General features: G+C 46.1%; 3 protein-coding genes across 3 annotated transcripts in view; all 3 read left to right on the forward strand.

The window, feature by feature from the left end:
- Positions 1–19,057, forward strand: part of LOC309562616 (uncharacterized protein) — a 679,009-nt gene that overhangs the window by 68,369 nt on the left and 591,583 nt on the right.
- Positions 1–19,057, forward strand: part of LOC309562621 (uncharacterized protein) — a 478,591-nt gene that overhangs the window by 59,175 nt on the left and 400,359 nt on the right. Inside the window, exon 7 of the mRNA XM_082266874.1 lies at positions 7,620–7,800. Within this exon, the coding sequence (XP_082123000.1) occupies positions 7,620–7,800 (181 nt within the window). The remainder of the gene's footprint in view (positions 1–7,619; positions 7,801–19,057) is intronic.
- LOC309562718 (uncharacterized protein) overlaps positions 1–19,057 on the forward strand; it is a 125,551-nt gene that overhangs the window by 47,620 nt on the left and 58,874 nt on the right. The window lies entirely within an intron of this gene.

Consider the following 19,057-nt stretch of genomic DNA (forward strand, 5'->3'; position numbering starts at 1 on the left):
CAACTTTGAGAGACAAATAGCGGAGGATAGTAAAAAAAACCCAAAGAAATTCTTTAAATATATCAACAGCAAAAAAACTAAGGCAGAGCATATTGCACACATAATTAACAATGATGGGAGGATGGTTACAGAGGACACTGAAAAAGCAACCGTGCTAAATGCTTTTTTCTCGTCAGTCTTTACACAGGAAAAGGAGGGGTACACTGACCATGACTGTATGGTTAGTAGTAATAAACAGGACTTGCCACCATGGCTAACAGAGGGGGAAATCAGGGAAAGGCTGGATAAACTTAACACAAACAAATCACCAGGACCGGATGGCATACATCCGAGAGTACTCAAGGAACTCAGTAAAGTTATATCGAGACCACTGTTCCTGATCTTTGCTGACAGTATTAGGACAGGAGATGTACCAGGGGATTGGAAGAAAGCTAACGTGATTCCAATATTCAAAAAGGGCCAGAGGCATATCCTGGGAAATTATAGGCCTGTCAGTTTGACATCAGTAGTATGTAAACTTCTGGAGGGGATGATAAGGGACTATATTGTAGAGTTTGCTAAGGACAACAACATCATCAGCAGTAATCAGCACGGGTTTACAAATGGGCGTTCTTGTCAAACCAATCTCCTTACATTCTACGAGGAGGTGAGCTGTGAGCTAAATAGGGGCAGACCAGTAGATGTGGTGTACTTAGATTTCGCTAAGGCGTTTGATACAGTTCCCCACAAGCGCTTAATTTATAAAATAAGGTCTGCAGGTATCGATAGCAGGGTTTGCTCTTGGATACGGAACTGGCTAAAAAGGCGGGTCCAAAGGGTAGTAATAAACAGCGCATACTCAGACTGGTCTGAGGTGGTAAGCGGGGTCCCCCAAGGCTCAGTCCTGGGACCAACCTTGTTCAATTTATTCATAAACAACATTGAGGTCGGGATCAGTAGTTCGATATCAGTTTTTGCAGATGACACAAAATTGGGCAGGGCAATAACTTCACAACATGAAGCAGATATCCTGCAGAATGACCTGGACAAAATAACAGAGTGGGCAACGACATGGCAAATGAGGTTTAACGTGGAGAAGTGTAAGGTTTTGCACTTGGGGACTAAAAACATAAAATCACAATACACGTTAGGAGGGGAGCCCTTGGGGGAATCAAAAATGGAGAAGGATCTGGGAGTATTGGTTGATGATAGATTAGGAAACAGCATGCAATGTCAAGCGGCAGCTTCCAAAGCCAACAGAATATTAGCATGCATAAAGAAAGGGATGCATTCCAGAGATAAGACTATAATCCTTCCACTTTATAAAACTCTGGTCCGACCGCATCTGGAGTATTCCGTCCAGTTCTGGTCGCCAGTCCTCAGGAGGGATGTGTTGGAGCTGGAGAGAGTCCAGAGAAGGGCAACTAAACTAATTAGGGGATTGGAGGACCTTGACTATGAAGAGCGTCTACAATCGCTCGATTTATTCTCCCTGGAGAAGAGACGTCTGAGGGGGGACATGATAGCAATTTATAAATATCTTAATGGGGATCCCAGCTTAGAAAAAAAGCTGTTCATTCGAAGGGATTGCATGAGGACTCGAGGGCATACAATGCGATTAGAGGAGAAGCGTTTTAACCTCAGGCAACGCGGGGGGTTCTTTACTGTTAGGGCAACAAGATTGTGGAATTCTCTACCACAAGAGGTGGTTTCTGCGGGTAGTATGGTGGCTTTCAAAAGACTCTTAGACTTACATCTCAAGGATCAGAACATTCAGGGGTATGGGAGATGATTACAGCCACACATGCCTACACAGGTTGAACTGGATGGACTATTGTCTTTATTCAACCTCACCTACTATGTAACTATATATGTAACTATGTAACTAGTACACACGCAACGATTATCGGCCCGACCGATCGTTCGACTTTTGTCCAAGTTGTGTTTTGTTGGTTGGAATGTGCCTAGACTGCACACGAATTTTCTCGGCCAACAAAATTCTACTTCAGAAGTGATGTCATGTGTTGGTTTGCTTTCTTTGTGTTCCTTCTTCACTGAGCATGCCCAGTCTTACTCATCACATTTTTCCCTGTCGAAATCTGTACGGACTGCACGAAAATTGGCGTTGTGTTGACGACCAACAAAAATTTTATAGTCTGCACACCAGATTTTTTTCGGCCGAAAAGTCAGAGTTGGTTGTGGGAAGCATCATACTAACAAGCCGAAAATCGGCAGATCTGACGTTGGCCGAAAATTCCCTGCCAATTTTCGACGCGTGTGTACGAGGCTTAAGTTGCAGTGAAGGGAACTCTTAAGGCGTCAGCATACCCAGACATTTTCGACAATGTCAGGAAGACATTGGGGATGGCCCCTTCCTGTTCTAACATGACTGTGCACAAAGCAAAGTCCCATAAATACATGGAGGAGCGAGTTTGGGGTGGAGGAACTTGGGGGTGTGAGGTTGTTTTATCAGGGGTTGGGCTTGGCCCCTTAGTCTCAGTGAAGGGAACTCTTAAGGCGTCAGCATACCAAGACATTTTGGACAATTCCATGTTACCAACTTTGTGGGAGGAGTTTGGAGATGGCCCCTTCCTGTTCCAACATGACTGCACACCAGTGCACAAAGCAAGGTCCATAAAGACATGGATGAGCGAGTTTGCGGCGGAGGAACTTGACTGACCTGCACAGAGTCCTGACCTCAACCTGATAGAACACCTTTGGGATTAATTAGAGCAGAGATTGCAAGGTCAGTCAAGTTCCCTCACCCCAAACTCGCTCATCCATGTCTTTATGGACCTTGCATGGTGCACTGGTGTGCAGTCATGTTGGAACAGGAAGGGGCCATCCCAAAACTCTTGCCAGAAAGTTGGGAGGATGAAATTGTTAAAAATGTTTTGGGCAATCATCCAAATCATTTGGTGGAGGGGGGATTATGGTGTGGGGGCTGTTTATCAGGGGTTGGGCTTGGCCCCTTAGTTCCAGTGAAGGGAACTCTTAAGGCGTCAGCATACCAAGATATTCTGGCAAATTTCATGCTCCAAACTGTGGGAATAGTTTGGGGATGGCCCCTACCTGTTCCAACATGACTGCGCACCAGTGCACAAAGCAAGGTCCATAAAAACATGGATGAGCGAGTTTGGGGTGGAGGAACTTGACTGGTCTAACCTCAACCTGATAGAACACCTTTGGGATGAATTAGAGCGGAGACTACGAGCCAGGCCTTCTCATCCAACATCAGTGCCTGACCTCACAAATACACTTCTGGAAGAATGGTGAAAACTTCCCATAGACACACTGCTAAACCTTGTGGACAGCCTTCCCAGAAGAGTTGAAGTTGTTATAGCGGCAAAGGGTGGGCCAACTCAATATTGAACCCTACGGACTAAGACTGGGATGCCATTAAATTTTATGTGTGTGTAAAGGCCGGCGTCCCAATACTTTTGATGATATAGTGTATGTAGCAGATCAATTAATAGACCTCCTACGAATGATATTACCAGGCTGCAGCTAGGGGGAGCTCTAATGTGACCACAGCAGAGTGATCCCATCTACCTCACATTAAACACTTTCACTATCAGAGCTGCTTTTGGGAAGGAAAGATTAGATAAAACCCCCCAATCATCTATTTTCTGAAAGCAGAGGCCCCGGAGAATAAAATGGTGGTGATTGTTAAGGTGTTCCTCGTACACAAATTTCCCCGTAATTTCTATGTTTATTTCCTACTTTTCCCCCATTCTCTATGGTGTGATCATTTCTACAATACTTTGTTATAATAATGTAACACGTCGTGTATTGTATTCTTCACAAATAATTACAGACTCCGCCTCCACATTCCAGACAAGTCATTTTCCTGACCAATCAGATTTCTTCATTTACTGTTTTCTGATCTTATGACTGCAATCCTTTTTGTAAAGTAAAATTATAATAAAAAAACTTTATTGAACAAAATAAAAGAATTGTGTGTGTCGGTGTAAATTCGAAGTCTTTGCAGGCCATCAGTTTAGAGTTTACCGTGAACAACGGGTGTGAAAGTCTTCTCACTCCGGTGTGCACAGGAATATATAATGTGATGCAACCAACGTTTTCATACACAGGCCGCCATGATACGTGGATTTACATAAGGGCTCACAAATTTGGGGAAAAGGGGTTTAATTGCTTGGCTGTAACTTTAACTTTTACATTTGTTTCACTTCCATTTTATTCGTTTTTCATACTGGGTCAATATTCTCCTACGTGATTGGATATTGCGACAGGTTCTCTTTAATGAGACATCAGATGTTCGCTTGTCTCCCTCTATATTACATGGCAATATCTGGTTCCAGCCTGGGAAACATGGGGGGGGTTGTGACCAAAACTAGAAGGACCCCCTTATATCAGTGGTCAGTGTAGTGGTCCCTTACATTGGTGACCAATAGGAGAAGGACCCCTTATCTCAGAGGACAGTGCAGTGGTCCTTTATGTCGGTGACCAATAGGAGAAGGACCCCTTATATCAGTGATCAGTGTAGCGGTCCCTTACATTGGTGACCAATAGGAGAAAGACCTCCTTATATCAGTGGTCTCTGTAGTGGTCCCTTAAATTGGTGATCAATGGGAGAAGGACCCCTGATATTAGTGGTCCCCAAAATTGCTGAGCTATGGGAGAAGGACCCCCTTATATGAGTGGTCCCTTAAATTGGTGACCAGTGGGAGAAGGACCCCCTTATATCAGTGGTCAGTGTAGTGGTCCCTTACATTGGTGACCAATGGGAGAAGCACCCCCTTATATCAGAGGACAGTGTAGTGGTCCATTGAGTCGATGACCAATAGGAGAAGGACCCCTTATCTCAGAGGACAGTGTAGTGGTCCTTTATGTCGGTGACCAATAGGAGAAGGACCCCTTATCTCAGGGGAGAGTGTAGTGGTCCATTATGTCGGTGACCAATGGGAGAAGGACCCCCTTATTTCAGAGGATAGTGTAGCAGTCTATTATATCAGTGACCAATGGGAGAAGGACCCCCTTATATCAGTGGTCAGTGTAGTGGTCCCTTACATTGTTGACCAATGGGAGAAGAACCCCCCTATATCAGTGGTCAGTGTGGTGGTCCCTTACATTAATGACCAATAGGAGAAGGACCCCCTTATATCAGAGGTCAGTGTAATGGTCCATTATATCGGTGAAGGACCCCTGATATTAGTGGTCCCCAAAATTGGTGAGCTATGGGAGAAGGACCCCCTTATATGAGTGGTCCCTTACATTGGTGACCAGTGGGAGAAGGACCCCCTTATATCAGTGGTCAGTGTAGTGGTCTCTTACATTAGTGACCAAAGGGAGAAGGACCCCCTTATATCAGTGGTCAGTGTAGTGGTCCTTTGCATTGGTGACAATGGGAGAAGGAACCCCCTTATATCAGTGGTCAGTGTAGTGGTCCTACACTGACAATGTTACCCGGAAGAAAGGTAACATTGGACGAAACGCCGCGTCAGGCGGGACCTGTGACGTGGGACGTCACTACTGAGTGAAGCAGTGGTCATCTCGTTGGCGGTCAAACATTTCCGGCAGATAAGCTCTTTTTACTCCTATTACCTGTAAGTAGTTATTTGGCCTAAGAAAATAAATGGTGGTTCATTACTGTAGGTGTTGCACTATGGTTTTCTTTTTTCTGGTTTATATGAGTGATCAGCCTGCCTTGTACCATCTGTTTGGAGTCGCACCTAATTGGCTTGATCCTGGAATTGCTGAGGATTTCTGGAGGAGCAGTTTGGTGGATCCATTGAGCCTTCTTTTATTAGTGGGACGGTAAGCAGCAGTGTGATTGGGGTCACTCTCTCTATTTGGTGGTAGTGGCACTTCAAGGAGACCAATCAGCTGGACCCTACCTATACCTGGACTTTTTATATAGCGCTGCTTTTCAATTTTATAATAGGAGAAGGACCCCCTTATATTAGTAGTCAGTGTAGTTGTCCCTCACATTGGCAACCAATGGGAGAAGGACCCCCTTATATCAGTGGTCTGTGTAGTAGCCCCTTACACTGGTGACCAATGGGAGAAGGACCCCCTTATATCAGTAGTCAGTGTAGTGGTCCCTTACATTGGTGACCAATGGGAGAAGGACATTCTTGCATTGTCATTAGTTGGAGAACTGCCCCCCTTACAGACCATTGATGTCAATTGTTACTGAGAGACAGAAATTGTTAATTGCTTAAGGAATCCCTAGAAACCTTTGGAGGAACCCTGGCTGAGAAAGGCTGGACTAGGCAGTAATACATTTCTCCCCCCTTGGTGGGAGTGGAGATGACCCATCTATAAGGATATACAGTACATACACACACAGCACAAGGCCGTGTTCTCGCTACGAGAGGTTTCTCGGGGCTGCAGTTCCTCTGAGTGCCACAAGATGGTGAGATCACGTCTACCATAGAGACAGGAAGTCTCTATGGAAGACAGGAAGTGATGTTAGATAAAGATAGGAAGTTCCATGACGTACAAAGTTGCGAGGTGACGTTACTGGAAGTGGCAGCATTAGAAGGTAATAAGATCTTATTTTCTATTTACACCCAGTAACCCCCCCCCCCCCCCATCATGTCCGTCCTCTTCCTCCATAGGCACTGTGACCTCTTTTATCTCCAGCAGATGATGATACACACATATATAGTGTGGAAACCTAGATTAACCCCTTCAGGGTCAGAATATTTCCCCACTTACGGGACCGGAACATTCTCCTAATTTTGGAGATGTGTCTCCTTTCCCACCAATCATCTTCTCACCTCATCAGTCATACTAACGGATTATAGGATGATACGTGGTGGGGAGTGTTATTTAGGGGTGGATTTATAATACGTATGTTTGATTTTATAGTCTTTATGGATGAGAAAATAACTATTTCTGATGTCTGTTAAGATTTAACAAGGGATGTGTCTGGATGGTGACTGTATCATTGTGTGTGTCAGGTTCCTATAAGGTGTCAGGATGTCACTGTCTATTTCTCCATGGAGGAGTGGGAGTATTTAGAAGGACACAAGGATCTCTACAAGGACGTCATGATGGAGAATCAGCCGCCCCTCACATCACCGGGTAAGAGGAGACTTTATTGTAAAGGAGAGAGTAGTACGGAGGATCCACCTAGATCCCCCATCATCTGATAAACACATAGAAACAATGTATTCAGTCAGTGTGTGTGTTTCCTACAGATGGATCCAGTAATGGGAACCCACCAGAGAGATGTCCCCGTCCTCTGTATTCCCGGGATTCCACACAGGAAGGTCACACCATCCCTCACCGTCATCAGGTAGATGAGGAACAATCACTGATAGTATCATTAGGATCTGTACATTATCTGCATTGTTCCCATTGATGTCATTTTTATTATATATTCAGAGTGGAAACCTGAGAGATTCTAAAGTTGAGGTTAAAGAAGAGATAAAAGAGGAGGATGGGGTGATGGAGGAAATACAGAACAATCTGTACCAGGACACCATGGTGGAGTCATCCATCTACAGAATCCCACCAGAGAGATGTCCCTGTCCTCTGTATTCCCGGGATTCCACACAGGAAGGTCACACCATCCCTCACCATCATCAGGTAGATGAGTGACAATTATTGGTAGTTATGATTTATACACAAACATGTTTGTTACAATTAATGTTTTTCTATATATTCAGAGTGGAAACCTCGGGGATGATAATATTGTTGTAAAAGAAGAATATAAAGAGGAGGATGAGGAGTATGGAGTGATGGAGAAGTTTTCAGAAGGATGCAAGGATATGATGGAGCCACCTAATACCAGGAACCCACCAGAGAGATGTCCCCATCCTCTGTATTCCCGGGATTCCACACAGGAAGGTCACACCATCCCAACATGTTACAAGGTTGGTGGGACGGAGCATCTAGAACATGGACAGGTGGAGATGATGTGTGTATTTTGTATGTAAGCTTATATCTTACTGCTGATATTCTCTCTCATTTTCTTGGTTTAGAGTGGAGATCCAATCGATATAGAATTTGAAGTTAAAGCAGAAGAAGAAGAGACGTATGTGAGGGATGATCAGCAGTCTATGGAGGAGGATGGAATAACGGGGACATTTATAGAGGAGGACACTCCTACAGAGATCAGCACAGGTGGGTCAATAACACTAAATACATTCCTCCACCCATACTGCTCACTGATTGGTCCAGAGTAGGGTGGGGACTGGGTGATATCAGCCTGTAATTCCCTGGTCACTTTCCTGAGCTGTTTTCCCCATCCTGTATTTCTCTCGGATAATCTTCCTTCTCTGTGCTGCAGACACAATTTATGTCTCTAGACTGCATTTATAAAGATTCTGGGGTTCAGCTGGCAGAAAAATGTTGATATTCATCATAGATGATGCTCAAACTAGACACCTGGGGTATGTACCTTGGTTCTTCTGCCCATGCCCGAGTCTAGCAAGATCTCTGACAGAACAATTCTCCCGGGGTTACTTGTTCTGTTATTTGCTGGCTGTGCCGGGTGGAGGGATATGTCTGTATAGTCTCACACCCAAGTCACTGAGTGCAGTCTCAGGAGATGGGAGGCAGCGGTGTGGGACCTCTGCAACTGATTACTGAACACAAATATTATGAGTCCTGACCCCTGCACTATATACTCTATGTTGTACATTACATACTCCTGACCCCTGCACTATATACTCTATGTTGTACATTACATACTCCTGACCCCCTGCACTATATACTCTATGTTATCACCCGGGGGTGGTTGCACCCTGTAATCTCGGGGGGGGGGGGGGTTGCAGCCTGTCACCTCAGGGAGGGATGCAGCTTATCAGCTAGTGGGGTGGTGGTGCGGTGGTTGCAGCCTGTCACCTCAGGGGGGGGGGGGTGCAGCTTATCACTAGGGGGTGTGTGTGCGGTGGTTGTAGCCTGCAATTTCATAGTCACCTTGAGGAGGATGGGGGTTGGTGCAGCTTGGGTCTCACCAGTGCTATGAGATCCTTTCCCCGGCCCGGCTCTCCTCCCTCCCCCCTTCTTCTTCTTCTTCATGACCAGAGAGAGCAAGGCGTAGTGGTGCTAGGAGAGGGGGAGCGGGCACCTTCTGGTGTGTTGGAGGGTGACAGTGCAGGATGTGCTGGCTTGCTCCGCCCATTGCCAACCCCCGCTGTATGTCCTGGCTCCCAGCAGTCCACCAACCAGCACCTGTTCTCGGCCCGGGTGTTGGGGACGCAGTTGAGACAGAGAAAGGGATTGAGGACAGAGATTCCCCACGCCTTTTCTCTGCAGCCTCAGCTGCACTGTGTGCTGAGGCTTCCTGTTCATTCACAAACTGAAGCATAGGAAACCCCGTTTACTATGCTTCAGTGATGAATGGACACAGGAGCGATCGGTACCCGTCACTCGCTGAGCTCATTACGGAAAGAAAGGGCTGGTAAAATATTTACCTGCCCTCCCCCGCTCTCCATCCTGAAATCAATCCTCCTCTGTATCTGGAGGAGCTACCAGTGGAAGAGCAGAGGAGAGAACCCGGCAGTGCTTCGAGGGGGGAGAGGCACAGTGGGGGGGGGGGGGTCAGACAGCAGTGGGGTGGGGACAAAGATGCCAATCCCACTAAAATGCAGCCAGAGGAAAAAAGGGAGAAGAAGCCGGCAGCACTGCAGGGGGAGCTACAAGAGTTGGCAATAAAGCAGTTCCACATCTCCGCAAGAGAGTGCCGGCAGTACAGCCGTATCAGCAGCCCCTGCAATAATCATGTTTTGTCAGCAGGGACAGCTCCCCACCGGCAGAACGTAATGGGGCTGTGGGAGGGATTCCTCCATCAACACTTGACTGTGTTACAGGAAAAAAAAATTGCATCATCTTTGGCTTGCTTAATGTGCATGGGGTGATTAGGGTGGGCCCAGGCACTTCCGGCACACCACATGCACAAATCTACAGAGGAGATGCAAGATCCTCAGAGACAAAGCTGCCTGATGTGGGCGGAGTCCTGGTTTAGGGGAACCAATCTGCTGATGTCTAGTAATAATCTTTGTATTTCTATTTTAGTACATGGACAGGAGATGAGGAAAACCTCAGAGGATTGTCTCACTTTGTCTCCAGACTGTAAAGTAGAAGATGAGGACATCACACAGTATAGTCCAGGAGAAAACCCGGCTACCTCAAATGTCCATCCGGGACCACACAGTGTAGATGGACCATCGTATTCCTCTTATCCTGAGGAACCTCCGACTGTGAGGGACGGTGCCGGACCATCGTATTCCTCTTATCCTGAGGAACCTCAGACTGTGAGGGACAGTGCCGGACCATCGTATTCCTCTTATCCTGAGGAACCTCAGACTGTGAGGGACGGTGCCGGACCATCATATTCCTCTTATCCTGAGGAACCTCAGACTGTGAGGGACAGTGCCGGACCATCGTATTCCTCTTATCCTGAGGAACCTCAGACTGTGAGGGACGGTGCCGGACCATCGTATTCCTCTTATCCTGAGGAACCTCAGACTGTGAGGGACAGTGCTGTCCATACAACAGATAAGAGGTTCTCTTGTACTGAGTGCGGGAAGTGTTTCCGTTTTAAAACCAGGCTTAATTTGCATAAAATATTTCATACTAGTGAGAAGCCATATTCCTGTCCTGAGTGTGGGAAATGTTTTTCAAAACCCTCCAATCTTTACACACATCAGAGGTGTCATACGGGGGAGAAGCCGTATTCCTGTCTTGAGTGCGGGAAATGTTTTTCCCAGAAGATCGGTCTTTACAAACATCAGAGATTGCACACGGGGAAGAAGCCCTATTCCTGTCCCGAGTGCGGTAAATGCTTTTCAAGTAAGTCCAATCTTTACACACATCAGAGATCTCACAGGGGGGAGAAGCCGTATTCCTGTCTTGAGTGCGGGAAATGTTTTTCAAAGAAGAGCAATCTTTACAAACATCAGAGATCTCACACGGGTGAGAAGCCGTATTCCTGTCTTCAATGCGGGAAATGTTTTTCACAGAAGTACAATCTTTACACACATCAGAGATTGCACACGGGGGAGAAGCCGTATTCCTGTTCTGAGTGCGGGAAAAGTTTTCAAACTAAGTCTGGTCTTAACATACACACAGAGGTAGATCCACTTTCCTCTTCTGATTGGAGGAAGTGTAACTCACAGAAGTCCTCTGTTTACAGTCATCTGAGATTGGACACGGAGGAGAATGAACTTTCTTGGTCTGAGTGAGGGAATTGTTCCTCACTGAAGTCCTGTCTTCCTGTACATCAGGGGTCCCACACAAACCCCGAGGTATATTAGTGCCTTGAGTGCATGAAATGTGTTGGTGGACATGTGGGGAAGAAGCACACCCTGATATACACCTCAGATATTATTATTATTCTTTAATTACACTTTACAATATAGAGGGGGGACAGTACGGTTCAGGAGGTGGCCTGGGTGCAGTTCTTAGGTGGAGGTGGGGTAAGCTTTCATGAATAAGTGAGTTTTCCGGAATTGCCTAAAGGCGGACAGTGTAGGGGCTGACTGGACATACTGCAGCAGGGAGTTCCAGAGGAGGGGAGAGGTTCTAGAGAAGCCCTGGAGGGGGAATTAATGGAGCTAGAGATGAGGAGGTCTTGGAAGGAGCTGAGAGTACGATTTGGGCGATATCTGCAGATGAGATTAGGGAGGTACAGTGCCTTGCGAAAGTATTCGGCCCCCTTAAACTTTGCGACCTTTTGCCACATTTCAGGCTTCAAACATAAAGATATAAAACTGTAATTTTTTTGTGAAGAATCAACAACAAGTGGGACACAATCATGAAGTGGAACGAAATTTATTGGATATTTCAAACTTTTTTAACAAATAAAAAACTGAAAAATTATTCAGCCCCCTTAAGTTAATACTTTGTAGCGCCACCTTTTGCTGTGATTACAGCTGTAAGTTGCTTGGGGTATGTCTCTATCAGTTTTGCACATCGAGAGACTGAAATTTTTGCCCATTCCTCCTTGCAAAACAGCTGGAGCTCAGTGAGGTTGGATGGAGAGCGTTTGTGAACAGCAGTTTTCAGTTCTTTCCACAGATTCTCGATTGGATTCAGGTCTGGACTTTGACTTGGCCATTCTAACACCTGGATATGTTTATTTGTGAACCATTCCATTGTAGATTTTGCTTTATGTTTTGGATCATTGTCTTGTTGGAAGACAAATCTCCGTCCCAGTCTCAGGTCTTTTGCAGACTCCATCAGGTTTTCTTCCAGAATGGTCCTGTATTTGGCTCCATCCATCTTCCCATCAATTTTAACCATCTTCCCTGTCCCTGCTGAAGAAAAGCAGGCCCAAACCATGATGCTGCCACCACCATGTATGACAGTGGGGATGGTGTGTTCAGGGTGATGAGCTGTGTTGCTTTTACACCAAACATAACGTTTTGCATTGTTGCCAAAAAGTTTGATTTTGGTTTCATCTGAGCAGAGCCCCTTCTTCCACATGTTTGGTGTCTCCCAAGTGACTTGTGGCAAACTTTAAACGACACTTTTTATGGATATCTTTAAGAAATGGCTTTCTTCTTGCCACTCTTCCATAAAGGGCAGATTTGTGCAGTATACGACTGATTGTTGTCCTATGGACAGAGTCTCCTACCTCAGCTGTAGATCTCTGCAGTTCATCCAGAGTGATCATGGGCCTCTTGGCTGCATCTCTGATCAGTCTTCTCCTTGTATGAGCTGAAAGTTTAGAGGGACGGCCAGGTCTTCGTAGATTTGCAGTGGTCTGATACTCCTTCCATTTCAATATTATCGCTTGCACAGTGCTCCTTGGGATGTTTAAAGCTTGGGAAATCTTTTTGTATCCAAATCCGGCTTTAAACTTCTCCACAACAGTATCTCGGACCTGCCTGGTGTGTTCCTTGTTCTTCATGATGCTCTCTGCGCTTTAAACGGACCTCTGAGACTATCACAGTGCAGGTGCATTTATACGGAGACTTGATTACACACAGGTGGATTCTATTTATCATCATTAGTCATTTAGGTCAACATTGGATCATTCAGAGATCCTCACTGAACTTCTGGAGAGAGTTTGCTGCACTGAAAGTAAAGGGGCTGAATAATTTTGCACACCCAATTTTTCAGTTTATTATTTGTTAATGTTTGAAATATCCAATAAATTTCGTTCCACTTCATGATTGTGTCCCACTTGTTGTTGATTCTTCACAAAAAATTACAGTTTTATATCTTTATGTTTGAAGCCTAAAATGTGGCAAAAGGTCGCGAAGTTCAAGGGGGTCGAATACTTTCACAAGGCACTGTAGCTGGGGGCGATGTTGTGGATGGCTTTGTATGTTGTGGTTAGTATTTTCAATTGTATACAGTGGGGGAGGGGAAGCCAGTGGAGTGATTGGCAGAGAGGGGTGGAGGACACTGAATGGAGGTCAGTGTAGGGATTAACAGAGAGGGATGGAAAACACTGAATGGAGGCCAGTGGAGTGATTGGCAGAGAGGGGTGGAGGACACTGAATTGAGGTCTATGGAGGGATTGGCAGAGAGGGGTGGATAACACTGAATGAATGCCAGTGGAGGGATTGGAAGAGAGGGATGGAGAACACTGAATGGAGGCCAGTGGAGTGATTGGCAGAGAGGGGTGGACACTGAATGGAAGCCAGTGGAGGGATTGGCAGAGAGGGGTGAAGGACATTGAATGGAAGCCAGTGGAGGAATTGGCAGAGAGGGGTGAAGGACACTGAATGGAGGTCAGTGGAGGGATTGGCAGAGAGCGGTGAAGGACACTGAATGAAGGCCAGTGGAGGGATTGGCAGAGAGCGGTGGAGGACACTGAATGGAGGCCAGTGGAGGGATTGGCAGAGAGCGGTGTAAGACACTAAATGGAGGGATTGGCAGAGAGGGGTGGAGGACACTGAATTGAGGTCTATGGAGGGATTGGCAGAGAGGGGTGGAGGACACTGAATGAATGCCAGTGGAGGGATTGGCAGAGAGGGGGTGGAGGACACTGAATGGAATCCAGTGGAGGGGTTGGCAGAGAGGTGTGGAGGGCACTGAATGGATGCCAGTGGAGAGATTGGCAGAGAGGGGTGGAGAACACTGAATAGGGGTCAGTGGAGGGATTGGCAGAGAGGGGTGAAAGACACTGAATGAAGGCCAGTGGAGGGATTGGCAGAGTGCGGTGGAGGACACTGAATGGAGGCCAGTGGAGGGATTGGCAGAGAGCAGTGTAGGACACTGAATGGAGGGATTGGCAGAGAGGGGTGGAGGACACTGAATGAATGCCAGTGGAGGTCTTGGCAGAGAGGGGTGGAGGACACTGAATGGAGGTCAGTAGAGGGATGGGCAGAGAGGGGTGGAGGACACTGAATGGAAGCCAGTGGAGGTATTGACAGAGAGGAGTGGAGGACACTGAATTGAAGCCAGTGGAGAGATTGGCAGAGAGGGATGAAGGACACTAAATGGAGGCCAGTGGAGGGATTGGCAGAGAGCGGTGGAGGACACTGAATGGAGGCCAGTGAAGGGATTGGCGGAGAGGAGCAGCAGTCCTGGGTTGGTTAGTAAGGTGTTTAAAGGGCCATACACACTATAAGATTTTCTGAAGACTTTTTCCTTCAGATTTACCTTTTCTATGTAGTGAAGGGCCTGCCAGATTGCATACAAATTGAAAGTGTTTAGGTTTGACCTCATATTATATGGTTTTGGTAAATCTAAAGGAAAAAGTTTTTAGAAAATCTTATAGTGTGTATGGCCCATTAGTCTAGTAGCAGCATTCATAATAGACTGAAGGGGGGAGGAGCCTATGTAAAGGTTAGCCAGTGAGGAGGGAGTTGCAGTAGTCGAGGCGGGAAATAACCAGGCAGTGAATAAGAAGTTTTGTGGTGTCGTTAGTCAGGAAGCGGAGTATTCTGGAAATGTTGCAGAGGTTGAGGAGGCAAGATTTGGCCAGTGATTAGATGTGGGGAGAAGGAGAGGTCAGGGTCTAGGATTATACCCAGCACCTTGGCATGTGCGGAGGGACCAATGGTTGTGCCATTGATCTCAATGTTAAAGTCCTGGGGAGGGGATCGGGGAGGAGGAAATATTACAAGCTCAGTTTTAGAGAGATTGAGTTTGAGGAAGTGGTGTGACTCAGTAAGTTTGTGATACGTGAGGAGATTGAGGGGTGAGTTGGGAAGTGGAGAGATCGATCTGGGTGTCGTCAGCATAGAGGTGGTATTGGAAGACATGGGAGGATATCAAATGGCCCAGAGAAGAGGTATAGAGAGAGAATAGGACAGGCCCAAGGAAGGAGCCTTGAGGTACCCCAAAAGAAAGAGGAAGAGGTGGTATTGTATGTGACACTGAGATAGGTAGGAGGAGAACCAGGAAAGAACGAGTCACGGAGGCCAAGGAAGAGGAGTTTGTTGAGAAGGAGTGAGTGGTCAACTGTGTCGAAGGCAGCAGAAAGGTCCATGAGTATGCGGTATTGGCCGTTGGTTTTAGCAGTTAGCAGGTCGTTGGTGAGTTTTAGTAGGACTGTTTCTGTGGAATGTTGTGGGGAAAAGCCGGACTGTAGTGGATTGAGAAGGTTGTTGTCAGTGAGGTAGCAACTCATACGGTTGTGGACAAGGTGCTCAAGAAACTTGGAGGCAAACGTGAGCAGGGAGATAGGTCTTAAGTTATTCTAACAGGTGGGGTCCAGTCAGGGTTTTTTAAGTATGGGGTTAACCAGTGCATGTTTGAACTGGGAGAGAAAGGGACCGGAGGAGAGGAAGAGGTGAAAGATGTGGTTTAGGGAGTTTAGGATAGGTGGTTGCAGTAATTATGATGGGACAGGTGGTGAGGTGGGCTGTGAAAAGGTTGTTGGCAACTTTCTTAGTGGTGACAAGGCTGAAGGAGGAAAGCAGTGTGGTGTAGGACCTGGTGTGTTGGCTTGGGGAGGTAGCCGGGCGCTGGAGATCTCAAAGTAATGCATAAAATGGCCTGGTCATGAGGGGGGGGGGGGGGGGGGGAGAGATTAAACCTTTCCGGGACTGAAGTGGATAAAGGCGCTATAAACAAACTACTGAAAATGTTGAAAAACAATATTTTGTCTAATTTCTGTCATAAAACATCAATAAAATCAACTTTCTTCATAAATTTGGCCCAAAATGTATTCTTCTGCATGTCTTTGGTAACAAAAATCCCCAAACAGTGTTTATTGATCGGTAGAGATGGCCTTGCAGTTCTCCCGGCGGTCGGTTTGCGGCGAACTTTGCTCGTTCGCTGTCCGCCGATCATGCGAACATATGGCGGTTCGCGGCCGCCATATTCTTTTACATTGTGAAGAACTTTGACCCATGACACATCCATCAGGTTGAACAGGACGGCCAATTGAGACATTTCAGCACATGGACATACCCCCTACCTTATAAATAGACCTGATCTGGCGGCCATTTTACATTTTGCATTTTGTCAGTGTAGGGAGAGGTTTGCTGTGTGGAGCAGGGACAGATTGTCAGTGACACAGATCGCTCGGTAATAAGTCCACAAAAGTCCTTTAAAGGACTGGTATAGGTGTACTATTGTTTGGTGTTCACTATATAGGGGTGTAATACACTTATAATATACTTTCTAATATACTGTAGAAAACATATTATAGTGTATTTGGGTACTGCAGAAATGTTGCCTCTTTCGCTGCGTTAACTCTGCTACACACAGTGAGAAAAGTTACTAGAAAATATTTTTCATAACTGGTGTGATAAACCAGTGGCCCCCCAAAACGACAGATTGAAGCGTGGTGTTATATACCTTCTTCCACATATACTGCGCTTCTCTAGAGACTTTTTTCACAGGGTCATCTAAAAAATGACAGGCAGAGGAAAAGGCAGGCCCTTCCGCAGGGGTGGTAGGAGTAGGGCAGGAGCAGTAGGCCGGAGCCAAAGTGGGAAGTTGCAGAAGGTGTGTTTGATTACATCAAAGGATGCACCAGACTTGGTTGAATGGCCGTCCTCTTCTGCACCCTCCTCATCCTCTCTATCTGCACCCTCTTCACTCTCTGCTGTGTGCACCCGCAAAGACACCAACACCACCACCATATACCCTCCGCTTGAGTCACAGGTATTATTTTCCGATCCATCGCAAAACATTGGCGATGCGCAATGTACCTCCAGCCACAGAATACAAAGTTCTTTGCTGTCAGGTGAATACCTGTTGGCTAATTTTTGGGGCCTGTACTGGCCGACACTTACTTCTGTATCCTGTGTATGCCTAATGTACCTCCAGCCACAGAATACAAAGTTCTTAGTTGGGAGAAGGACCCCTTATATGAGTGGTCAATGTAGCAGTCCCTTATATTAGTGACCAATGGGAGAAGGACCCCCTTATATCAGTGGTCAGTGTAGTGGTCTCTTACATTGGTGACCAATAGGAGAAGGACATTCCTGCATTGTCATCAGTGGGAAGACTGCCCCCCTTACAGATCACTGATGTCAGTTGTTACTGAGAGACAGAAATTGTTCATTGCTCATGGAACCCCTAGAAACCTTTGGAGGAACCCTGGCTGAGAAAGGCTGGAGTAGGCAGTAATATATTTCTCTCCCTCTTGATGGGAGTGGAGATGACCCATCTATAAGGATATACAGTACATACACACACAGCACAAGGCCGTGTTCTCACTGCGAGATGTTTCTCGGGGCTGTAGTACCTCTGAGCTCCAGACAGGAAGTCTCTATAGAAGGCAGGAAGTGATGTCAGGTATTAATAGGAAGTTCCGGGTTATAGGTGAGTCGGGAGGAAATAGAGAGGAGACATTGCTGGACGTGGTTGCCGAAGAGGTAATAAGATCTTATTTTCTATTTACACCCAGTAACCCCCAGTTATGTCCGTCCTCTTCCTCCATAGTCGCTGTGACCTCTTTTAATTCCAGCGGATGATGATACACATATATATAGTGTGGAAACCTAGATTAACCCCTTCAGACCATTTCCCCCACTTACGGGGCCGAAATATTCTCTTCATTTTGGAGATGTGCCACCTTTCCCACCAATCATCTTCTCACCTCATTCGTTTATACTAATGGATTATATGATAAAACGGGATGGGGGTTTTATGCAGAGGTGGATTTATAATACGTATGTTTGATTTTATAATCTTTATGGAGGAGGGAATAACTATTCCTGATGTCTTTGAAGGTTCAACACAAGGAATGTGTATGGAAGGTGACTGTATCATTGTGTGTGTCAGGTTCCTATAAGGTGTCAGGATGTCACTGTCTATTTCTCCATGGAGGAGTGGGAGTATTTAGAAGGACACAAGGATCTCTACAAGGACGTCATGATGGAGAATCAGCCGCCCCTCACATCACCGGGTAAGAGGAGACTTTATTGTAAAGGAGAGAGCAGTACGGAGGATCCACCTAGATCCCCCATCATCTGATAAACACATAGAAACAATGTATTCAGTCAGTGTGTGTGTGTTTCCTACAGATGGATCCAGTAATGGGAACCCACCAGAGAGATGTCCCCGTCCTCTGTATTCCCGGGATTCCACACAGGAAGGTCACACCATCCCCCACCATCATCAGGTAGATGAGGAACAATCACTGATAGTATCATTAGGATCTGTACATTATCTGCATTGTTACCATTGATGTCATTTTTATTATATATTCAGAGTGGAAACCTGAGAGATTCTAAAGTAGAGGTTAAAGAAGAGATAAAAGAGGAGGATGATGAGGATGGGGTAATGGAGGAAATACAGAACAATCTGTACCAGGACACCATGGTGGAATCATCCAGCTACAGAAACCCACCAGAGAGATGTCCCCGTCCTCTGTATTCCCGGGATTCCACACAGGAAGGTCACACCATCCCCCACCATCATCAGGTAGATGATTGACAATTATTGGTAGTTATGATTTATACACAAGCATGTTTGTTACAATGAATATTTTATTATATATGCAGAGTGGAATCCTCGGGGATTATAATATTGTTGTAAAAGAAGAGTATAAAGAGGAGGATGAGGAGTATGGAGTGATGGAGGAGTTTTCAGAAGGACGCAAGGATATGATGGAGCCACCTAATACCAGAATCCCACCAGAGAGATGTCCCTGTCCTCTGTATTCCCGGGATTCCACACATGAAGGTCACACCATCCCAACATGTTACAAGGTTGGTGGGACGGAGCATCTAGAACAGTGGTT

The sequence above is a fragment of the Pelophylax lessonae genome, assembly GCF_965119305.1.
Source record: "Pelophylax lessonae genome assembly, chromosome: 9".
In the NCBI taxonomy this organism is placed as follows: Eukaryota; Metazoa; Chordata; class Amphibia; order Anura; family Ranidae; genus Pelophylax; species Pelophylax lessonae.